The 25,357-nt window shown below is 36.8% G+C and overlaps 1 protein-coding gene across 3 annotated transcripts in view; it reads left to right on the top strand.

Annotated features, from left to right (window-relative positions):
* The first annotated feature begins 2,495 nt into the window (after positions 1-2,495).
* Positions 2,496-25,357, top strand: part of ATG16L1 (autophagy related 16 like 1) — a 58,125-nt gene continuing 35,263 nt past the window's right edge. Inside the window, exons 1-9 of one of the 3 annotated variants that reach the window (XM_053709930.1) lie at positions 2,496-3,194; positions 7,065-7,155; positions 10,653-10,758; positions 15,566-15,639; positions 15,762-16,013; positions 20,564-20,629; positions 21,196-21,276; positions 22,369-22,425; positions 24,040-24,084. In XM_053709930.1, coding sequence (XP_053565905.1) covers positions 3,083-3,194; positions 7,065-7,155; positions 10,653-10,758; positions 15,566-15,639; positions 15,762-16,013; positions 20,564-20,629; positions 21,196-21,276; positions 22,369-22,425; positions 24,040-24,084 — 884 coding nt within the window. In that variant the 5' untranslated portion in view covers positions 2,496-3,082. The remainder of the gene's footprint in view (positions 3,195-7,064; positions 7,156-10,652; positions 10,759-15,565; positions 15,640-15,761; positions 16,014-20,563; positions 20,630-21,195; positions 21,277-22,368; positions 22,426-24,039; positions 24,085-25,357) is intronic. The other 2 variants (XM_053709931.1, XM_053709933.1) reach the window with 2 other exon arrangements.

Consider the following 25,357-nt stretch of genomic DNA (forward strand, 5'->3'; position numbering starts at 1 on the left):
TATTCTAGATACTGGCCTTTAAAGTCAGCAAAAAATGCACAGTAGCACACTACATAGCATTCAATTACACATGCAGATACACACACACTACATAGCATACACTTATACATGCAGATACACACACACTACATAGCATACACTTACACATGCAGATACACACACACTACATAGCATACACTTATACATGCAGATACACACACACTACATAGCATACACTTACACATGCAGATACACACACACTACATAGCATACACTTATACATGCAGATACACACACACTACATAGCATACACTTATACATGCAGATACACACACACTACATAGCATACACTTATACATGCAGATACACACACACTACATAGCATACACTTATACATGCAGATACACACACACTACATAGCATACACTTATACATGCAGATACACACACACTACATAGCATACACTTATACATGCAGATACACACACACTACATAGCATACACTTACACATGCAGATACACACACACTACATAGCATACACTTATACACGCAGATACACACTCACTACATAGCATACACTTACACCATACCTCCCAACATTTCAAAATTCAAAAGAGGGACACCACCCGCTAGTATTATCCCCAGGGGTTAGACATCATCACTACCAGAGGTAGGTTAGAGAGGTCACCATTTAAGGTGACCACGTGTCCCGTATTGCCCGGGACAGTCCCGCATTTTAAAGGTCTGTCCCGGGTCCCGGGTGCCTCCATTCATTGTCCCGGACTGATTGACTGCTAAAACTGACAGCTCTGACAGCACTGACAGCCAGCAGATTGACTCACTCAGTGAGATGGTCTTAGTTAGTTAGTCTCTAGGGCCGGGCAGCTTGTTACTTCCCGCAGCGCAGATAGATAGATAGTGTGAGGTGAGAGTGTTGAGACTCCTCCTAGAGACATCAGACAAGACAACATCATCCCAGGGGGCAGGCCAGAGGCGCCGGATATGAATTTATTTTGATATATGCAAGATTTACCCGGCCGGCCACCCGCCCCCTCTGGGTTGCTGTCTAGTCTACTCTAGCCTCTACACTCCCTCTACATTCTAGCTCTATATAATGCGATACCACTGGCTGGAGTGGCTGCATGTGGACTACTACTAGTACTGACCGTGACCTGGCTGGCCCGTGAGTGTGAGGACGTTAGTGGAGTTGAGACCGGTGGAGAGAGCGACTGCTGTTGCTGACTGTGCCTGACAACTCCGTTGGAGCCAAGAATTAGGTAAGTTAAGTATGGTCTCATGGAATTGGGAAGGGATACATTTCAAGAAACAATTTAAAATTCCAATATTACTTTTTAATGACAAAAAAACCAAATGCTTAATTTTAGCACTTTTTTAAAAAAAATTAAAGCACATGTAAATTATTTATTAATCAGTTTAATAATGATTAGACTAAAAATCGCAGTAGCTATGCACGCGTTGTGCTCATTCATATATTAATATAAAATTGTAACAGAAAAGTTGAAAATGAAGCAGCAAAATTGGTCTTATATTGAGTTACCCAGTTTATCAGTCTCAGTCTGAAAATCTGTCACTTTGCCATTGATTTTTTTTGGGGGGTTGCGGTCCAGAGGGGGGGGGGGGAGGCTGGGGGGGCGTCCCTGAATGGCAGTTTGGATATGTGGTCACCCTATCACCATTACCCGTGGTCAGAGTGTATACAGCCTTCTTACTCCTGCTTAACCCACACACCATTCCTTTTCCACAGGGAAACAGGTATCTAACCCTGTGAGAGCAAAGCCAGCTGCTTCTTAGTATGGGCCCAACAAAATTAAAAAAAATTTTTTTTTTTTTTTTTTTTTTTTTTTAAATGCCTGGGGCAAATCGGGACAGATGGCTAGCAACTCGGGACAGAGGGACAGACCCCTAAAATCGGGACTGTCGCGCGAAAATCGGGACAGTTGGGGGGTATGTGTAATACGCATGCGTTAAAAGTTTACTTCCAGCTGTGTTTTGTGCACAAGCGACCGTGATAAGTAGCGCATCACTTGTAATCTGGCCCATTGTAGTAGGGTTTAGCAGCAATGCCTGCATATTTGTCCCAGCTGCAGGGCAACATTTTACACTGTATGAGAAATTCCACTACAATTGTAATATGCAACATTTCAGCTACTCTTTCATATACGTGACAGACTTTTTTTCAAGTACAACATCACTTTAAAGTGTTTTATTGGCAGATATGAAGTTCGACACATGCATGCAGTTCAAGAAAACTAAGCTTAGTAACAAAAAAATCATAATGGCGGCAACACTTAGTAGTATGGAATTGCCAGTTACATTATGGCTAAATGCTGCTGTTGTGCGTCGCATACTTTTGACAAGACTCCTTCGGCAGATATAATATATGTCATTTTAATGATTGGTGGTGTATTTTTTATGTTGCTCTAGGAAAAGTGCATTGAAGATTTTTATTCAGCTAACTCGTCATCTAGAGGTTGTGTCATTATCCGGTTTGTTACGTCATTATTATGCGTCGCGAGATCTAAGAACCCTGGGCTGGCGCTGGAAGGATATGGCGGTTAAAGTGCTAGGTTGTGTAATGAGCCAGAGAGGAAAGTGATATCGGGGCGGACTCACGGGCAAGAGATCACATGAAACGGTTATACACATGTACTCCAGCTTATGTAGTGGTATGAAGTAAAGAGGGCAAGGGAAAGTGAGGGGAGAGAGGGCAGTAAGTGCAGGGGAAAAACCAGGCAGGTTCAAGGAAGAAGAGGAAAATATATAGGCTGCAGGGTAGGCAGCATTACAGAGGAGTGTCATGTAGACTGTAATGAAGGTATTTTGAAAATGCGAAAGCAAACGGGAGACAAAATATCAGTTGTTTTGTAGGGAAAGAGGTGGGCGTGCAGAGGTAAATATCAAGCAAAGTATAAGCCGTATGCTGTGGAGAGAGCAAACAGACCGATATATGGAAACAAGGGTTTTATAACTGCACAGAGTTGTGCACATTATATCGTCTGACGTTATGTGCTGCTAAAGGCAGCATGGGTTAAATGGGATAGAAGCAGGGGCCATATTTCTACTGTGAAGGCTAAAATCAGGGATGGCGACGTGTAGACCGCTTGGATTTCCTGGCTGGAAATTGCACATATCCAAAGAATTGAGGAGGAGGGATCGAGAACAGAGACAGGCATTTGAAGAGCTAATTTTACAATGTAATTATTCTAATATCAAAGATACTGCATTTGGCATGTATGTAGCATATATTATTAAAGGGCCATGAATCCCATTTTTTCATCTTCATTTAGATCGAACATGTGATTTTTAACAACTTTCAAATGTGCTTCTGTTATCTAACTTGTTCTTTTGGTATACTTTGTTGAAAAGGATACCTAGGTAGGCTCAGCAGATGCTGATTGGTGGCTGCACATATATTCCTCATGTTGTTGGACAACACAATGCATTCAGCTATCTTCCAGTAGTGCATTGTTGCTTCTTCAACAAATGACACCCAAAGAATGAAGATTAAAACTATTTTATATCTGAAGGATGAAAGAAAAATGTTGGTTTCAGGACCCTTTAAATGCAAAGTGCATGTTTAAAATTGTTCAATATTACAGTTTGTTTTTCTTCAGGTGATAATTTTCGTACAGAAAAGCAGTTTTTGACTATGAAAGTAAATGTCTTCGTGTAATGTGTGCTACTGAGAAACATGTTAAAGTGCGACAATACCTTCTGATATAAAACATCCCAGAAGGGCAGGTTAAATATCTGATACAGTACCTACATTTAAAGATTATTATGTTAAAGGGACATGAAACCCAATTTTTTTTCTTTCATGATTTATATAGAGAATACAATTTTTAACAACTTTCTAATTTACTTCTATTTATTTTGTTTTATTCTCCGGGTATCATTTGTTGAAGGAGCAGCAATGCACTAATGGGTTCTAACTGAACTCACGGGTAAGCCAATATATATATATATATATATATATATATATATATATATATATATATATATATATATATATATTATACAGGTACCAATCAACAGCTAGAACCTAGGTTCTCTGCTGCTCCTGAGCTTTGCTAGATAAAGCTGTCAGCAAAGGATAACAAGAGAAGGAAGCAAATTAAATAATATAAGTAAATTGGAAAGTTGTTTTAAATTGTATTCTCTATCTGAATCATGGAGGAGACATTTTGGGTTTCATGTCCCTTTAATCAAAACATATTTGGTAAATGCCTTAAAGGGATATACAACCCAAACATTTTTCTTTTGTGGTTCCTACAAGGCATACAATTTAAAAAAAAAAAAAAAAAAAAGTTTGAAGTTTACTTCTATTATCAAGTTTGCTTTGTTCCAATGATATTATTTGTTGAAGAGATACCAAGATAGGTGCCTGGAGCTCTACATGGCAGGAAATAGTGCTCTTGCAAATGGATAACATTCTTGAAAAACTGCTGCCACATAGTGCTCAAGACACATGCACGCTCTTGAGCTTATGTCTACTTTTCAACAAAAGATGCCAAGAGAACAAATAAAATCTGTTAGAAATAATAAAAGTAAATTAGAACATTGTATAAAGTTGCATGCACTATCTGAACCATGAACGAAACAATGTTTCATGTCTCTAACATTTCTAACTTCAATGTTATACCATGGATAAGTGCTTACTGCTATTTATATTACTCATTTGGACACAAAATGTCTAATTATAGAAAGTGAAAAAATATTTGCATAATGACTAATCATTTTTTTGTTAAAAAGTTTGCTAATATTAACACTAGTTTAGCCGCATAGCTTATTGTAAATGTAGTATGCTACTCATCTGATTGCAGAAATGGTTTGTTTTCCAGTTCTTTTTAGCAGCCAGAGCATTAAAGGGGCATTAAACTCTTTGAGAAGGTAAAATTAAAATGATAAACTGTATTAAAAAAAAAACCTGCAATATACTTCCATTATTTACTTTGTCCCCTTTTTCTGCAATTCCATTCTGAAACTGTGGGCTTTTCAGTTCCTGTAAGAAATGGAAGTGCAGAACACTGTTATATTGCACACAGCCATTGGCTGCACTCTCTAGTGACCTATTTATACTTGTCCCAAATTGGCTACAACAGAGAAGGTAACCTAAGTTACAACATGGCAGCTCCCATTGCTTTATAGACGCTAAAACTTTACACTCACTTTGTCAATATTTAAACAGCTAATGAAACTTTTAAAAATACATCTACATGCTACTCTTTTTTTTTTTTTTTTTTTTCTTTGAACACGTCATTCTATCTAGCATTTATTTAGTGCTTAATGTCCCTTTAAAAAGAAGATATCTATAATGAGTTTTGAGGCTCTGTGTTTTGAGAGAACGCAATAGAACCATGAGCCAGTGTATATTTTAGCCAGTTAAAGGGGCATAAAAATACTAATACATATGTATATACCTAGAAAGTATATGTTCTGTCTGAGGGCCTGATATTCAAAACCTCTCAGTTTAGGTGAGATATTCTAAAATGACCCTTCAGCACTGTAAAATCCCTAGTAAAATTTTCAAAAGGCAGATTTTGCTATACTTCTGCAATGGGCGTTCCCTGCATTTCTGCATGTAGAAGAGAGACAAGCCCAGTGTAATATAGCTTTGTATTTAATATCACTTTACACTTCATTAAAGGCGGGACTTGTGTGTCTACATCGGAACAAGCTTTATATGTAAACAAATGAGTAAAAATTGAAATCTCACAATCGTTTATGCGATCTTGTGATTTCCATGATGGGATCAGATTAGGAGAGGGAGTCTATGATGCTAGGCACACCTCCAGCTTGCAAGGAAGCGGCTAAGGTTTCAGGACAGCTGAACATTTAGGATATTTCATGCCATCCTAATGGCACTTTCTATTTAGTATTTTATTTAGGATTCTGATTTTACAAATTCTGATTATGCTTTTACAGTTTCAGTTCCATACTTTGTGTATTTTTTACAAATTACCTTGCACTTTGCATTTCTTCTATTTAAAGGGACAGTCTACCATAGAATTGCTATTGTTTTAAAAGATAGATAATCCCTTTATTACCCATTCCCCAGTTTTGCATCTAGGACCCTTCTTCCAGCCCCCTGATCACATGACTGTGACTGTTTATTATCTATTGTCTTAAATTTAGCATTGTTTTGTGCTAAATCTTAAATAACCCCCTGTGCCTGAACACAGTGTTATCTATATGGCCCACGTGTACTTTCTGTCTCTTTGTGTTGAAAAGAGATTTAAAAAGTAAGGCAACAAGCTGAAACGCGTCTACCTGTCATTACACAGCTCTCGATTTATTCTCTGTATTTAACCCCGGGGATATTTTCCCCTCCACTTTGTGTGTTATATTTTTCTTTTCTTCACTCACTTAGTGCTGCGGCGCCACTTTAGAAATGAATTTGTATACTTGCAATACACCAGTTTGTGCTCCTCCATTTGCTTTCATTTATATTATATTAATATACTTTTTTTACCTCTGTGATTACCTTGTATCTAAGCCTCTGCAGACATCCCCCTTATCTCAGTTCTTTGCCAGACTTGCATTTTAGCCAATCAGTGCTGACTCTAAAATAACTGCGGGGGTGAGCACAATGTTATCTAATATGTAACACATGAACTAGCAGTGTCTGTCAAAATGCCCCTGGATAAGAGGCAGTTCAACATCTTATAAATTAGCATATGAGTATTCCTAGGTTTAGTTTTCTACAAAGGATGCCAATAGAACAAAGCAAATTTGATAAAAGTAAATTGGAAAGTTGCTTAGAATTGCATGCTCTTTCTGAATCATGAAAGTTTAATTTTGACTAGACTGTCCCTTTAAGTAAAAATAGTACACTATTGCAAAATAAAACATAATTTTTCATTAAACTTTCTTTAATAAGGCTTACTTGGTTTCATGTTGGAATTGGGTGCTATATTGGGCAGTCTTTATTGATAGTGGTAACAATTGATTGTGCTTTCTCTGGAGCACAGTTTTCAAGGACACACAATGTCATTTGTTCAATAGATGTTCCCTAAGGCTAGAATGCCTTCTACTACATTAAATGGTTTGTTTTATTTTAACAGATAACAAGCTACTCGAAAAATCGGACCTTCATTCTGTGTTGGCTGAAAAGCTGCAAGCAGAAAAATATGATCAGAGTCGATACGACATCAGGTAGCATCATTATCTTGTTCTCATAAGAGCTGAGTGGTTTATTTTAACATAGGGTCCGATGATCTAAAGCTCTGCGCTCAGGTGAAATGATCAAAGAAGTCTCGTCAGTAAGTCAAGGTCTCTCAAAGTTTAGAAACTCAAATTTTACCTTGAGAGATGTTCATCGCTCTGTATGTAATGGAGAGACTCTTACTTTACAATATAAGGTCTAAATAAAAAAATATCCTAAAGATTTTGTGTGATTTCACTCCTCCAACAAAGTAAACAAAGAGAATTAAAGCGAATGTAAAGTTTAATGAATAAGTGCTGGTATCTAAAAAATACTCTTAAAAACTGGGGTGCTTTAATTCATTAAACTTTTCATTGAAACTTCTTTTTTAAAATACCTTTTCTTTATGGACAGCAGACCGGCGATCCTCCGCCCGCTTATTCTGCTGCTGTAGTTAGCACAGCAATGACGAATCCGGCTTCCTTTAATTGTTGCTTCCCCCCTTTGGCGTCCAGCTCGTGAGGCAATGCAGTGATTGGAGGAAGCCGGATTTGTCATTGATATGATAACTACAGTAGGCGCTGCGGTCAGAGGATCGCCGGTCTGCTTTCTATAAAACAAAGGTATTTAAAAAAAGAAGCTTCAATGTAAAGTTTAATGAATGAAAGTGCCCCTGTTTTTAAGAGTATTTTTAGATACCGGCACTTATTCATTAAACTTTACATTCGCTTTAAGCATGTTACATAATAGAAATAAATTGGAATGGCGATTAAAATTGAATGCTCTGAGTTAAAGCAACCATTTGGATTTTGTGTCCCAAATCACAGGAAAAGGGAACAGAAGGATTTATGAAATATTGCAAAGTTTTTCTATAATAAGAAAAAAACCTTAAATTACAATATTTTATTGTATAATAGTTGTTTTAATATCTCTGGAACGTGAAGCCCTGTCAGCTCTTCTTGAGATTCCTGACTCATCCAGTAATGTTTTTTATTACCAGTGGTTCATCCACTAAACAATCCATAGATATCTAAGCTGCATATTATTTTATCCTAACACTCAACTTAAAATGCATGTGGGTTTAAAGGTTTTTAGGATGTAGTTAGTAACCTGCTTAAGTGTTTTAGTTTTTTTTTATGATATACTTGCATCATGTCTATCTCCCCTGTCAATGCACATACTTGATGGGCCTTTTGATTCTTATCTGCCTCTTAAAATCTTTGTTATAAGTGCAGTTATGTTACGGAAAGTAAGTCTCCAAAATACCACAATATAATCTACAGTCAACTTAAAGGACCATAAAAGGTATAGTAAAGTAAAAAAAAATCTTTCATGATTCGGATAGAACATGCAATTTTAAACAACTTTCCAATTTACTTCTGTTATCAAATTTGCTTCTCTTAGTATCTTTTATTGAAGAGTAAAACTAGGTAGGCTTATAAGAGCTTAGGAGTGTGCACGTGTTTTTTTTTTTTTTTTAGTACTTTCATTAATATGATAGTTTGTCAGAGCACTCAATATTTTGAGTAGTTACAATCTTGCAGCAAAGAGTAGATTTCAAAAATATTGTTACCCCTATAATTAATATTGTGAAGCCACTGTAAAAAAACAGTTCCTTTTATGCGCATTATATTGCAATGTATGTGTCTCCTTTACATCCAGAACACTACATAGCCAGATAAACAGCTCTCAATCTCACCAAAGCAGAGAGCCCCAAGTCTCAAGCTCCTGGCAGAGGCAACTAGGTTTTGGGCTAAAATGTCCTGGTACCTGGTGGAATTCATTATACCACTTCTCTTACAGGGACAGTAAACACTTTGAAATTTGTATATAAAATGTTTGTTTATACGTAATGAAACTACTTTGAAATATATTTTCATGATTTATTTTGTCCTCTTTTTCATGTAGTTTTTTTAGCTCTGAAAATTCTCATAACTTGAAATGCAACCTGCTGACTTCTCAAGGCTACTCTCAATCTCCCTGGTCTCGTCCGACCGGGGAGATTGACAGCTCCTGCCCGCACGTGATTGCCTGTGTGCGGGCAAGGGGCGGTATTGCACAAAATAGCGCTCTTGTAAAATGATGAATTCCGACAGCGGATTGCTGGCCGCCAGAGGCGAGCTGTGGTGGACAGGGGCACATATGTACTCCCCTGTCCGCCCTAGCTTGATAAATCGAGCCCTAAAGGTCCTTTTACATTATCTAAGTACAGGCAGGCCAAAGGTTAACATAAATTAGTGAACTGTGGGTTTGAAATGTGGGTCCTACAGATTTTATTGTAGGGGAAGTTCCCAACCTTTATTCTCTCCCATACCCCTTGATTAGGCTTTTCATTTATGAGTACCCCCTCTCTTCATATCCCCCACCCATCCCTGAAAAAAGTTGTTGTATTAATAAACTATTTAATATCGGTATTGTCGGGTATAAACTGTCTATTATCCGGTATTAATAAACTATTTATTATAAGGGTATTGTCAGGTATAAATAATCTATTTGTTATCAGGGTATTGTTGAGTATTAATAAACTAATTATTATCAGGGTAAACCCAGATAATAAATAGTTTATTAATACCTGACAATACCCTGATAAAAGTTGATTAATAACCGACAATACCCTGATAATAAATAGTTTAAGGTCAGCTATACCTGAATGGCATACGACTGTACGTGTATCAGCAGGATTAAAGCTCAGATCTCATTCTCAGGAGCCCTGCTGCGTGGCTGGCGCCCCTGGCAGCTGCCTGGTTGTCCCTAAACAAGGCCCTGGGAGGGGAGTCAAAGTGTAATGATCACAAAAATAAATATTTAAATTCTTGATATCAGATTGATATTAACCACCCCGCCACTATGGACGTTTTTAGTTGGAATTGAAGCAATCTGAATCAAGCAAGCACTAGCAGCACTTTACTTGCCGGCATTGACTATCTTATTTGGGGATGCAGACCCGCCTCGCCTTTGTGACTCGCAACCTCCACAGCTCTACCACACGTGTACACGCAGCTATGCTGCTGAAGTGCTGCTTCTAACTGCACACTCGCAGTCAAAATTTTGTGCACAGGGGTGGGTGGAGCAGGAGGCTAAGCTGTATGGGTACACAGGGTGATAATTAATATGTGAACCGGAGTCATCTGGTCCACATATTTCAGGTGCAGGGCCTCCCATCTGCCTATATGCCAGGCTAGGACTTGTCACTCTCCGGCTGAGCGCTCCTTCCTTCCACAGTTCCATGATTGTAATTAGTTGATGACCCATTGAGAGTGGGCCCCCAAACCCTCCTCCTGCATCTTCTGCCATTACGATAATATTTTGGCGTGCCCCCAACCGGTCCGCTGCGACATGTTGGGAACCGCTATTCTATAGTATTTTAAATATTGCACCTTCATATCATTGACAAAATTTACATCATTTTTATTATGCTTCATCAATTCATAAGCGAGTGTACAACAAATGATTTACTATTGCAAGCTTTCTTCCACTCAGTCTAATCAGATGCTTACTCTGTTTACAGTCCTGGGCATGATGGGATGAGAAATGATACGCTGCTTCAGGATATGGCAGCAATGAGGATAAAACACCAAGAAGAGCTAACAGAACTTCATAAAAAGCGAGGAGAGGTAAAAGTCATTTCAAACAAATGGTTGTAAATTAAAATAAATTAAAAAAAATAAATAAGTACAGAATATGTCAAGGGTTCAGCGTTTCCTCACACGTATTAAAGAGCCAGAGATTTACTTTCAGTATGTTAGGTACTACATAAAAAGATACCCTTAAAGCTACATGAACAATTCTAACCAAAGGGAGGCCATTTCAAGCCCCCTGTAATACTTTCTTCTGCACATGAACTCATACGTCATTTTGTTATATATATTTTTTTATATGTTTTGTAGTTTTTCCCTTACCCATTTTATTTGTAATTATAAACTGGACCTTTTCATAACTAATCTCCAAAACTCTCCAAGATAATCAGACTTCCAAAGTTCTCTCTCTGCTCAGGGTGACCTAATTAGATACGTGTCTTAACCCCTTAATGACCACAGCACTTTTCCATTTTCTGTCCGTTTGGGACCAAGGCTATTTTTACATTTCTGCGGTGTTTGTGTTTAGCTGTAATTTTCCTCTTACTCATTTACTGTACCCACACATATTATATACCGTTTTTCTCGCCATTAAATGGACTTCCAAAATATACCATTATTTTCATCATATCTTATAATTTACTGTAAAAAAAATTTTTAAAATATGAGGAAAAAATGGAAAAAAAACACACTTTTTCTAACTTTGACCCCCACAATCTGTTACACATCTACAATCACCAAAAAACACCCATGCTAAATAGTTTCTAAATTTTGTCCTGAGTTTAGAAATACCCAATGTTTACATGTTCTATGCTTTTTTTGCAAGTTATAGGGCAATAAATACAAATAGCACTTTGCTGTTTCCAAACCACTTTTTTTCAAAATTAGCGCTAGTTACATTAGAACACTGATATCTTCCAGGAATCCCTGAATATCCATTGACATGTGTATATTTTTTTTTTTTAGAAGACATCCCAAAGTATTGATCTAGGCCCTTTTTGGTATATTTCATGCCACCATTTCACCGCCAAATGCGATCAAATAAAAAAAATTGTTCACTTTTTCACCATTTTTTTCACAAACTTTAGGTTTCTCACTGAAATTATTTACAAAAAACTTATGCAATTATAGCATACATGGTTGTAAATGCTTCTCTGGGATCCCCTTTGTTCATAAATAGCAGACATATATGGCTTTGGTTTTGCTTTTTACTAATTAGAAGGCTGCTAAATGCGACTGCGCACCACACGTGTATTATGCCCAGCAGTGAAGGGGTTAATTAGGGAGCATGTAGGGAGCTTCTAGGGTTAATTTTAGCTTCAGTGTAGTGTAGTAGACAAACCCAAGTATTGATCTAGGCCCATTTTGGTATATTTCATGCCACCATTTCACCGCCAAATGCAATCAAATTAAAAAAACGCAAAATTTTTCACAATTTTAGGTTTCTCACTGAAATTATTTACAAACAGCATGTGCAATTATGGCACAAATAGTTGTAAATGCTTCTCTGGGATCCCCTTTGTTCAGAAATAGCAGACATATATGACTGGCGTTGCTTTTTGGTAATTAGAAGGCCGCTAAGTGCTGCTGCGCATCACACGTGTATTATGCCTAGCAGTCAAGGGGTTAATTAGGTAGTTTGTAGGGAGCTTGCAGGGTTAATTTTAGCTTTAGTGTAGAGATCAGCCTCCCACCTGACACATCAGACCCCCTGATATCTCCCAAACCGCTCCCTTCCCTCCCCTCCCCCACCCCACAATTGTCCCCGCCATCTTAAGTACTGGCAGAAAGTCTGCCAGTACTAAAATAAGTTTTTTTTTTTTTTTTTTTTTTTTTTTTAAAAAAAAACATCTTTAGCATATTTACATATGCTACTTTGTAGGATCCCCCTTAGCCCCCAACCTCCCTGATCTCCCCCCCCCCAAAAAAACATCTCTATAACCCCCCCTCTGCCTTATTGGGGGCCATCTTGGGTACTGGCAGCTGTCTGCCAGTACCCAGTTAACAACAATATTTTTTTCTCTTTTTTTTTTTTTTATTTTTTTTTTTATTATTTTTTTTTATTTTTTCTGTAGTGTAGCTTCCCCACGACCCACCCCCTCCCAGATCCCTTAGATTACTTTTTGGGGGCATTTATTCCCCCTCTTCCTCCCACTTATAGAGGATTATTTCTGTAGTGTAAGCGGTTCCCACCCGCTCCCTCCCCGTGCACGCGCCCACCGATCCCCCGTGCACGCGCGCGTGTCTGTGCGCGCCCCTGACTCTCCCGCCCCCCTCTGTGTCTCTGAAGCCATCGATGGCCGTCCACCCGCCTCCCACTGCAGCTCCCACCCACCAACGATTGCGGCCATCGATGTCCGGTGTAGAGAGGGCCACAGAGTGGCTCTCTCTGCACCAGAGGGGTACAAATTGTTATTGCAGGATGCCTCGATATTGAGGCATCCTGCAATAACCGGAAAGCAGCTGGAAGCGATGAGGATCGCTTCCAGCTGCTTTCCAAACCGAGGACGTACGCCATACGTCCTCAGGCGTTAACTGCATTTTTTCTGAGGGCGTATGGCGTACGTCCTCGGTCATTAAGGGGTTAAAGGGACACTCAAGTCAAAATGAAACTTTCATGATTCAGATAGAGCATGCAATTTTAAACAACTTAACAATTTACTTCCATTAAGAAAATGTGCAGTCTTTTTATATTTACATTTTTTGAGTCTCCAATTCCTACTGAGCATGTGCAAGAATTCACATTATACATATATGCATCTGTGATTGGCTGATGACTGTCACATGATAAAGGGAAGTGGTAATAGGCATAACTTTGAGATTTGTCAGATAAAAATTCTACTACTCATTTGAAGTTCAGACTAAGTGCTATTGTATTTTTTTTTATCATGCAGTTGTTGATTATGCAAATCTACTGTATTTACTGGTGCTTTAGCATTAGCAGTTTCCGGAGAACATGGCTGATTTAATTATCCTTGATAAAGCTGTATATAAACAGCAAAACACACAGACATTTGCTTTATTTACACATGGTCACCAGACATGAGACGTTGGCATTGTGAATGCTAGAACAGACATATGCCTGGGATAAGACTGTTTTTTAAATCTCTAGTCACTCCCAGAAGTGATAAACTTAAATGGACAGTTTACTCAAAAAAATTCTCCCATTGAATTTGTTCCCATTGATCCACTTTACCTGCTGGATTGTATTAAATTGTTTACAAGTATTGCCTTTACCCTTATATTCTGAAATTGTTTTTGGCTTTAGGGCCAAGCAATAAATAATCTGTGTAAACACAGCCAGCAGAATAAATTACACTCCCAGTGGGGTATAGAAGAGATAAAATACAATGTTAATTTTCCATTGTTCTCTCCAAGTATTGGTGATTGGTTTACGAACAAATATAAGATAAAGAAGCAGGTATATGTACACAATGAGATCTGATTATACCTACAAGCTCAACCCATTTTATTAGGTTGTGGCTTCAAAACCAGCTAATTCATATACACAAATAAACCTCTTAAAGTAAATTGTCATACATTTTATACTCTGCAACTGGTAAAAAAAATAATTGGCAACACATTATGGTAAAAACTATTTTACAGTATACTGTCCCTTTTTAAAATACTTTGTCGGAACTTTAATAAAGGGTCATGATGGTCAAGATTAAACGCTCATGATTGAGAACATGCAATTTTAAAACTCTTTTCTGTTATCAAATTTACGTTCTCTTGGTATGGTTTATTGGAGAGTGTGCATGTGTCTTAAGCACTATATTGCAGCAGCTTTTTCAATGTTATATGTTGTAGAAAACACTGATACCATATAGTGCTTAAAGGGACATTCCAACTAAAATTGGAATCCACACTGGTGCATTTCAGTTTGAATAGAAGCATTTTTGTAATATACATGTACTGGCAAAAATGCATTTAATAAAAGCTATAGCCGTTTCAAAAGTGTATTTACGTATGCACCGTGCACCAGCATTTTAAACACAGCACTTCCTCAGAGAGCCCAGGGTGCTTGTACCATCTGGTATTGAATCAATTTGTTAATTGCTGATATGATCCAAGCCGCACTGACACTCTGAGCAGCTGCAGTATTTAAAATGCTGGTGCACTGAGAATATGCTTCACATGCATGTGCTGAGATAAATGTTAACACTAAAACGGTGATAAGTTTTACAAGAAGCTTTTTTGCCAATACATGTATATTGCAAATATGTTTCTATTCAAAGATGTAATTCATTAATACTCGTGCACACTCCCAAGACTACTTAGTTATGCTCTTCAATAAAGGGTACCAACAGAACAAATAGAAAGTTGGTTTTATTGTACGTTCTATCTGAATTATGAGTGTTTATTTTGACATTCACATCCCATTAACAAAAATGCAATGTTTGAGCACAGAGGCACACTGTGTGATTGTGTTTGGTTAGCTCTGTATGTGCAGAGCTGTGAGAGGAGGCATTTCTGTATAGAGGCACTCTGCTGGATGAATTGTCCGAGTGCCACTCCCTTACACACAATACTGCATTTTTGGTATATTTTGGGGGTTTTATACTTCATGTCATGTAACACAATGCATAAATGCCATTCTCATTTTGAAGCATTAATACTTTATACACAAGTCTTTAACGTCAATAATATTTTGACAACATTTTACTATACTTTAACTGGAATTAATAGCGATAGTATTTGTGGGATATAGATTGTTGTCAGTTCTATGTAATTTGCTTTTGCTTCCAGTCGATTGCATAAGTCACTTTGTATGTGTGCCCCATGCATTTTCTCGCTCCATTTGCTGTATCTGATTCTCCTATATCCTATCTCCCCCCTTTCTCAGCTGGCCCAAACAGTGATAGAGCTGAATAATCAGATGCAGCAGAAAGACAAGGACATCCAGGCAAATGAACAGAAGTAAGTTAAAGCCTTGTAACCCTGCTGGCTACTTACTCTCCTGATTTCTCATCTTCTGTCACAATACTTCTGTCACTTGTATTTTACATTTCTTGACGTGTGTCATTATTCGCATGTTACAGGATAGCGGAGTATTTGCAAACCACTGAGACCCTGGAAACTGAGTGCCAGGATTTGCAGAACAAGCTGCAGGAACTGGAACGTGCAAATCAAACGTTGAAAGACGAGTACGACGCGCTGCAGATAACCTTTAGTGCCCTTGAAGAGAAACTGCGGAAGACAACAGAGGACAACCAGGAGCTAGTGAGCCGCTGGATGGCCGAGAAAGCTCAGGAAGCCAACAAGCTCAATGCTGAGAATGAAAAGGATACAAAGTAAGTGTTATAGCGTCTGCTATTCCTCTTCATCTACATCTGTCAAGCAATTTCATCATCTGGGGTCTGTACTACCTTTCTACTACTTTTAAACTTCCACCATACATTACACAGCTTCTAACAATTAGTTTTTTTTTTCTCCTATAGAGGTCTATGGTCAGAATAGAATATTTGGTATCTTTCATATGATAGTATCATTTAGGGACATATTCTCTGGTATGATGAGTTAGCCTCATCAGTACTGCTCGGTAGCTCCAAGACTATTAGGCATATTTTAGACTGAGATCTGTTTGGCATAGTAAGCTTCTGGATGGACAGACTTCTACATTCCATATCGGCAGGTTTTGATCAGTGAGCGCTTAGCATTTGCAGCTGCTTGCCATGCATCTGATCAGCAGCATGAGCTACACAGTGCTTTGCATAGCAAATAGCCACGCATCATACCCCACACGTTTCTGATTTCATTATAAAGAGAGGTTTTATACTGTGCTTCTAGTTTTCCCCACAAATTCATTAGGTTTAACGTAAATTAAACCATTGCCTAGAGGCTATACCAATGCACTAGCCATCCTTTAAACTAAATCAGTGTTGATTTTAATAGTTTGGTATTTGTGTGATGTTCTCTATACTTAAAGGGATTTGGAACCCAAAATGTTTCTTTCATGATTCAGATACCACATACAATTTTAAACATCTTTGAAATCTACTTCTATTGTCAATTTTGCCTCATTCACTTGGTATCCCTTTATTGAAGGGGCAGCAATGCAGTACTGGGAGCTAGCTGAACACATCGGTAAGCCAGTGATAAGAGGTATATATGTGTAGCCACCAGAGGCGTAACTAGAAACCACAGGGCCCAGGTGCAAGAATCTAAGAAGAGCCCCCCCTCAAAAAAAAATATGTAAATTTGATACATATCTATTTTTTTTATTATTATTTTTTTACATTTAACACAGAAAAAAAATGTGAATCGGATTACGTCTGCAAAAGGAGGTACCCTATGCCCACAGTCTGTGAGATGGTCTGACCCCCTATTACTGTATATAGTGACACTGTTTTTGGGCACTGCAGAAACGAGTAATTTAAATCGACTATCTAGTCAAAATTAAACTTTTATGATTCAGATAGGGCATGCAAGTTAAAAAAAACTTTCCAATTAACTTATCAAATTTGCTTTGTTCTTTTGGTATTCTTTGTTGAAAGCTAAACCTAAGTAGGCTCATATGCTAATTTATAAGCATTGAAGGCCGCCTCTTATCTCAATGCATTTTTACAGCTAGAAATCGCTTGTTCATGTGTACACAAAAAGAGAGTAGCGCTTAACCAGGGGACGAACAATAGTATAATAGCTTGTTCTATGGCTTGTTACACCCAGAAGCAGCCTCTTTTTGCCAAACAGTCTACTTCAGAATTTTTATTGTTTAAAAAGATACATTATCCCTTTATTACCCATTCCCCAGTTTTACGTAACCAACACTGTTATATTAATATACTTTTTACCTCTGTAATTACTTTGTATCTAAGCCTCTGCAGACTGCCCCTTATTTAAGTTCTTTAGACAGACTTGCATTTTAGCCAATCAGTGCTGACTCATAAATAACTCCAGGGAGTGAACTCATTGTTATCTATATGGCACACGTGAATTAACACTGTCTCGCTGTGAAAAAACTGTCAAAATGTACTGAGATAAGAGGCAGCCTTCAAGAGATTAGAAATTAGCCTATGAGCCTACCTAGGTTTAGCTTTTAACAAAGAATACCAAGAGAACAAAGCAATTTTGATGATAAAAGTAAATTGGAAAGTTTCTTAAAATTGCATGCCCTATCTGAATCATGGACATTTTATTTTGGCTTGACTATCCCTTTAAATTACTTGTTTCTGCAAGTTAAGCTACTGACTTAAAATCAGAATTTTATTTACAAACATGGCCGTGTTAATTTGTTAGACCAGTGTTTTTCAATCAGTGTGCCGTGAGAGATCCTCAAGTGTGCCACGGCAGACTGACAACAGTGTGACATATTTTTTAAACTTTGCTTGTTTTTTACTCCCAGTGCAGGGGTAGTTTGTAGGAGGCATGGCATAACAGCACAATACATACAGTATGTGTGTGTATGTGTATATATATATATGCTGTATTAGGCTACAATGTGTGATTTTTTTTTTTTTTTTTAAATTTTGGGATGGTGGTGTGCCACAGGATTTTTTAATGTAAAAAAGTGAGCCACGGCAAAAAAAGGTTAAAAATCACTGTGTTAGACCATTAAGAATAGCCACCCTTCTCCTTGTTGTGTTTAAACCCCCCCCCAAAAAAAAAAGGTTACGCACACAAATGTACCCATTAGGACCAACAGAGCACTGTTGGTCTTGAGCAGAAACTGCTTGGATACAATCAGCAGCGCTAGTTATACAACTTGGTCGTGCAACTAGTGCTGCTAATTAGGTCAGTTGCCGTTTTCTGCTCAGGACCAGCAGTGCTCTACTTCTACAATGTGTTTAACCCCTTTTGCTGGGGTTAAACACAAAGGTGCAAGGTCACTCGTTTTAAAATGACTTGTTTTAATGAATTAGAGCATGTCATTTTTCAACAATACTGGCCCTTTAAAACGGTATCATTCTAGATGCCCCCGCTCTTTCTCCTGCATTAAACTTGTTTAAAAAAGGTCAGCTTTACCTCAATCTAGCCAAGTTGTTTTCCTTATTCTTCAATGTTTCTTTTGAGGTAAAATATTATGTATAAAATATATAAAAGCATTAAACAGTGCTGCTCTTTCACATGCGTAATAGAAAATGTGCTTTCAAGTAGGCCCGTGTTCTCATCAGCCTCAGACCAATCACTAGTCGGTAAGACTATTTAAATCCTAGTTTTCTACATAGAATAATAACTTGTCAGATTATTTTCTGAAGACACAAATTCACAGTTTTGAGAACTACAAAAACATGAATATGTGGTATCTTCTACATAGAAAAAAAAATGCCGCAAATCTTACCGAAACCTCTGGGAGAGCATTACATTGTAAATGCTTTAATGGAATCAAATTTACATAAAAATGTACTTAAAAAATTAAACATTACTGAAATTAAATAATTAAAAACGAATCCTTATTTTAGGATGAATAACCTGTGGGTTATAATGTATTTTAAATATAAAACTATTTTAGTTTTTTTTTTTTTTTTTTTACTACATACTCAAAAATATTTTATTAATAAAAAAATAAATAAAGGGACACCCAAATTAAGCTGTGAAGCTAGGCGCGCCATTGGCTTCAGGAAAGCCAAACTGCTTGGATGTTCTATTCCGTCCTAACGGCGCTAAAGCCTGGCACGGTTAGGACGGAATAGAACGACGTAACGGCATTAAAAGGTTAATATCTGTAAAGCTGCCTAAAATTAAGAAATAAAAGATAGGCAGTCTCTATGCATATTAACAAATGTACATTGCAGTTTTCACATATACAGTCTGCAAGCACAAATAGCTACAATGCTTTTGCTATGATTTTCAGCATAGTTTTAAACTAGTTCAATAGTGAATGAAAAATAGTAATTTTTATACAGTATACTCTACAACTGTTTCAATAAAACAAGTTTGATTCTGGTGTTTGTGTGATTCTTCCTCCCCCCCCCCCCCCTTCAATATATTTATATTAATTTAATTTCAATAGCATCTGGAAAATCCTACCTTTACTGTTGTATCTAAAAAAAAAGTTAATGTATTGCTGAATCTCATCCAGGGGCCTCCCAAAAATGTTTTTGCACCATAGTCCTCTGAGTAGGTCTGCTACTGATCTGATTTACATGTTCAGGTAATTGTTCTAGTTAAGGCTGTGTGAAATTTTGCTCAGATTTAAAATACTATTGTGTCTTCTAATCTGCATATTTAAAGAAATGTTTTAACACAACAAAAGGTGCTCTGCTTCTATTGAATAGTATTGACACACCCAGAGAACAGAATCTATTCATTGTTTTGTTTTTTTACAAACAGAATGTAAAATATATACACACTTGCAGTTAAATCTAAATAACTATATATAATATTTCTACACAATACATGTAGAGGTGCAGAATATTACATAAAGTTGACTGGGAAAATGCATTACAATGTCAGTATATCAAAAATGGTTTGTTCTACTTAGAGAGACTGCAAAATGGCGTATGTCTTTGCAGAAATTGCCATGTGAAGCGCCTTCTAATTCAGTGTATAGACAGTAAAAGCAATAAAACACTATCTGTAGGCATTTTTAGTGGGGAAGCTTATTAGTGCATTTTCATATATCCCAAATAGATTAATTCTGAGGGTAAGCTTAGATATTAATCAGAATAAGAAATTTCCCCCGAGAAATGTGTCTGACTGGCACAAACCTAAAACACACGCGTACTGTATTTGTAGGGTCACTTGACTCTCACAGATAGCTTGAGCATTTTTGCACAATTTACAAATTTTGGAGAATGGCGGTTAAAATGAACCATTAGTTTTAACGTTTGGAAAGGCATTGTGTTCAATATTTTGTATAATAATCAATGCCCTGATTTAGAAAGCCTTGTTTCTATTTCAGGAGGAGACAAGCCAGACTGCAAAAGGAGCTGGCAGAAGCAGCCAAGGAGCCCTTGTCCTTGGAACAGTAAGTAAAATGCTGTACCTGACTTGCAGCAACCTGTAAATAAGCACAAATATCAATTACTTTTGTTAAGGCACTTCCCTTGCATATAAACTCACAATTGTTTTTATTTATATATATATATATAGTAGTTTTCAGTTTCTGCCCACATCAAAATAATTTTACATTGCAAGTAGAGATACCTATACGTGGTAATGTAAAAATCCTAAAATCAAACTGTATAGCAGAAACAATGTTTATCAGTAGTTCATATGACAATAGTTTGCAGACTGTATGCATCAGTGTTTTCATGATTTGGCAGTGTTAAACCTTTACCTAATGTTCTTCAATTTAAATTGTTACAAAAATACAGTAAAATTGGGTGGTAGAAGTTTTGCATTTATATTAATATGTATTTAAATTACAGGTAAGGATTTTGTTTTAAGCTTTGATAGCATGAACCCCCCTAAATCCTGATTGGTTTCCTTTTGTGTAAACTATTGTCAGGGCAGGAGTGGGCGTGGTTGTGTTTAACTGTTTGTGCTGGGTGAGGCCAGTTTACATTGTGTGTTTGCTTCCTTCCTCTGCAGAGATGATGATATAGAGGTGCTGAATGATACTGCTGATCAGGCAGATGTAGCTGCAGCTCACACACCAAGCAGGGTATCCAGGTAAGCAGAATATACAGACCCAAGCCACAGTGTGAGAAACCATTACTTTATCTTCTTCCTCTGTCTTATATGAAGAGTACCAGGGGTCCATTTTAACCTTTTATAGAGTTTGTTTCTTCCAGGTAAAGTTTATGGATTGAGTTTAAGAAAACAAAAGTTTAGTACTCTTGTGTGTCTGGAAAATAGGTGCATTTTTTTTTTTTTTTTTTTAAAGTTCTGAATTTTTCTTGTGTGTTTCTGAAAATTGGACATGGGCTTAAGTCCCAGTTTTTCTTCTGTAAAAGTCACAATTTGGGATTTCATAGTTCCTGATATTGATATAGAAGTATAAAGAACTAGAGTGTTATAAAGTATATAACACATGGAGAGTCTGCTAGGCCTTGTAGCATTGGTGTTTGTAAATCACTGTTAGTGTGTCTGCAGAACTACTGCTTCAGGATTTGTTTGTTTTTAGATTATAAATAAAGCCATTGACTGGTTCTTTATACCTCTTGTGTAAAAAGTGTTGCTTGTCCCACAGTCCCTAGAGAGGATAAAAGCAAGCTCAGCACCCCCCCCCCCTCCCCCTGCAAATCAACTATTTGATAGCGTCTGCAGCGTAAGAAAATCTATGTTGTATAATTTTGTGTTTTACATGAGCAAGCAGTGTTTAATGTCCCTTTTAACTTTATTTATGCGGGCACTGAATTTTCTGAGCTGTAAAATAAAAACCAAGGTGTGTGCATACCTTTTTGCCTTTTTAATTACTTTATAATACATGGTATTAATGTGAAAAGGATTTATTTAAAACCAAATGGAATATGCAGAAAAAAGTATAGGAAGCCAATCAGGCCAGTGATTCAAGCATGATTTAAATATCAAAGGATGTATACATAAAATAAAAAAATATATATGTGTGTGTGTGTACATTTCCATGTTGTGGTTATTAAAAAGAAATTGCATAGGTCCCTTTAATAATATAGATTGCTAAATCCCTTTAGCTTGCTGTTGAATGTAAGATTGCGTGTTTGTCATCTGTTACTATGCTGGTGGTGGGCATTTTATGCTGATCTCTGAACACTTGGCTTATTCTTGTCCTCCCTCTTCCTCTAGTAAGCGCCTCTCTCAGCCTGCCGCAGGCCTCCTGGATTCCATCACTAATATATTCGGGTAGGTTCATGAGGCCTAACTCTGCCTTCATCCCAGTATGACCAGAAAATGAGTTAGTATTTTATAGTTTACATTTGCTACTCTATAGTTAAGGAGTCGTAAAGTTGCACTTTATCTGCTGTGCATTGAGAAGAGTACACTTTACTTTTTATTCATGAATAGATCTAACCTATGTACAAAATCCTTGTTTATTCTTGCATTTGTTTTTGCAAGCTCTGCTTGGCCTTTCACCAGCGCCTCACAATGACTTCAGCAGAGTAAAGGGGCCATAAACACATTGTAATTCATTTTGTTGTGTTGCTATTGAGTAATTTATCAGACGTCTAAACATTTTAAAAATGATTTAGTGTCTTGTTTGCTGCAGTTGTTTTTCAATAGCTAAACTCCACCCATCACCTCATTTGGAGCAGCTAATCTGGGCTCTACAGAAGATGAGGCCTAGCTGTGGTCAATATGTTAGAATAAAGTGCATTGTTTTGTAGTTATCTGCTAAAGCCAGTAAGAGAGAGGTATGTAGCAGGGTTAGCAATCAGAAGTCTGCAGTGTATATTTTCAACACTAAAAAATAAGAAAATCCACAATTCAGATCTAAATTACATGACAAGGTCGCAAAATAATATCTATTGCATATATAAACATTTATATTGAAATCTCAAGGTGATTACTGTCACTTAAGTGTGTGTTTTTTAGACGTGGGAAGAATCTTCTGCAAAATAAATTTGATTGTTAACAAATATGTTTAAACTTTCCCTTTCTGGAAATAGAATAGAATTCTTTGGTTTGGACCCTCATACTGTCACTAATTTATATTAGTAGCAGAAACACCTTCATATCACCTGAGGTTTTTAAACTACATTCTAGTGAAAAATTATATTGTATTTTGTTCAAGCAAAGCATTTAGTTTGTGTTTAAAGTTCTTTAAAATGGTTCAACTGGTATTTAGAGTTGCACTATTGGAACACACTATTTCTGTTCAGATCATGAGGCAGCCAGTGATTAGACCATATGCACGTATGTCTCACCAGCTACAACTCCGTCATTTGTTTAAAAATAACATGCTTGAATTAAATTAAAAATGTGCGTTTACACTACAATGTCCCTTTTTTAGAAGCATTGTTTTTTTCCCCTAAAAATTCCATTTTAAATTTTTTTTTTTTTTAAATTGAAAGTTATTGTCCTGAAAAAAACAAAACTGCTTTCTACTAATAGCCGCACAAATTGTCTTCATCGGCCAGTAAACAATCTGACCCTAGAGATGCGTTGTGCTCACACGTGCAGATCCTTTTTTGGTTTAATATGTAATTTAAATGGCTTTACTATAACACTTAATTTTTGAAGAGTTATCCTGTAGATGTTATATTTTGTTTGTGTATTTGGGAGTGTAGAGAAGGTATAAAACATTTTTCCAGCTGTCTTTCATGAAATCTAAGGCTAAAATCCTTTTCTCAATAAATGTGTGTGCTCGCCTAACGGTATAGTCTGTGAAATAAGTTAACCCCTAAAGCACATTTAAAGTCTTTTGCCCAAGGGGTTGATTTGTGTTTCTTGTTTCTCCGGATTTGCATCTTGCACCTATCTCCCTACTCTTCCTGTGTCCTGTTGACCTTCCTGCAGCTTGTCTGAGTCTCCCCTTTTGGGTCACCGTTCTGACACTTCCAGGTGATTTTTTTTTTTTTTTCTTCCTTTCCCTTCTCTCCTTGCTTTTGTGTTATCTAAATAAAGTTGTTGAATGATGTAAAAACCAGTCCATTAAAAAATATAATATATTAAAATATATATATATATATATATATATATATATATATATATATATATACATACTGTATATAAAAATATTTATTTTTTAAACTGTAAAGTAATGAGTAAACTTAGTTAAAGGGACAGTATACACCAATTTTCATATAACTGCATGTAATAGACACTACTATAAAGAATTATATGCACAGATACTGATATAAAATCCAGTATAAAACAGTTTAAAAACTTAGAAGCTTCTAGTTTAGCTCTGTTTAAAAGGTAGCTGGAACACCCACAGCAAGTGGTAAATTTCAGACACTCCCCCACCATTCCCCTTCCTATGCATATGAAAAAACCTGTTACACAAACAGAAGCAAGCTGGAGTAGGTATACGTTGGTATTCTCCTAAAACTTTGGGGCTTGGTTAGGAGTCTGAAAATCAGAGCAATGTTGTTTTAAAAATTAGCAAAACTATACATTAAAAAAAACAAAAAAAACTATGTGCTATATAAATAGATCATCTACACAACATTTATGCAAAGAAAAGAGTGTATAATGTCCCTTTTAATGATGCTGACATCATAGTGATTAAATTCAATGTACATATTAACCTTTTAAAGAACACTTTCTCTATATGCTATTAATTTAAAAAAAAAAAACGCAAAGCTGTTTCTATGTGTATGTATATTTATATTAAACGGAAGGTAGAGGTTTGTGAGCATCCAATTTAAAGGGACATAAAACTCAGTCAGTGTCTTTAAATATAATTTTAAACAACTTTCCAATTTACTTCTATTATCAAATTTGCTTAATTCTCTTGGTGTTGAATGAGCAGCAATGCATTATTGGAAGGTTGCTGAACACTTTCAGTGAGCCAATAGTAAGAGGTCTATATGTGCAAACACCAATCGGTAGCTAGCTCCCAAGTTGTGCATTGTTGCTTCCGAGTATACCTAGGTATTTTCAACTATGGACATCAAGAGAACATAGGAAGTTCCATAAATAAATAAAGTAAATTGGAAAGTTCTTTAAAATTGTTTGCTCCATCCGAATCATGTAAGAAACAAAGTTTGGTTTCATGTCCCTTTTAATGTGTACTTATCCCACTCTACTTCTCTTTTGTGCTTTTACATTACAAACCGTGTGTTTACTTATTTGTTCCTGTTTCTATACAAACTCTGCATGTAGGAGTATT

Source organism: Bombina bombina, chromosome 4 (assembly GCF_027579735.1).
Source record: "Bombina bombina isolate aBomBom1 chromosome 4, aBomBom1.pri, whole genome shotgun sequence".
NCBI classification, from domain to species: domain Eukaryota; kingdom Metazoa; phylum Chordata; class Amphibia; order Anura; family Bombinatoridae; genus Bombina; species Bombina bombina.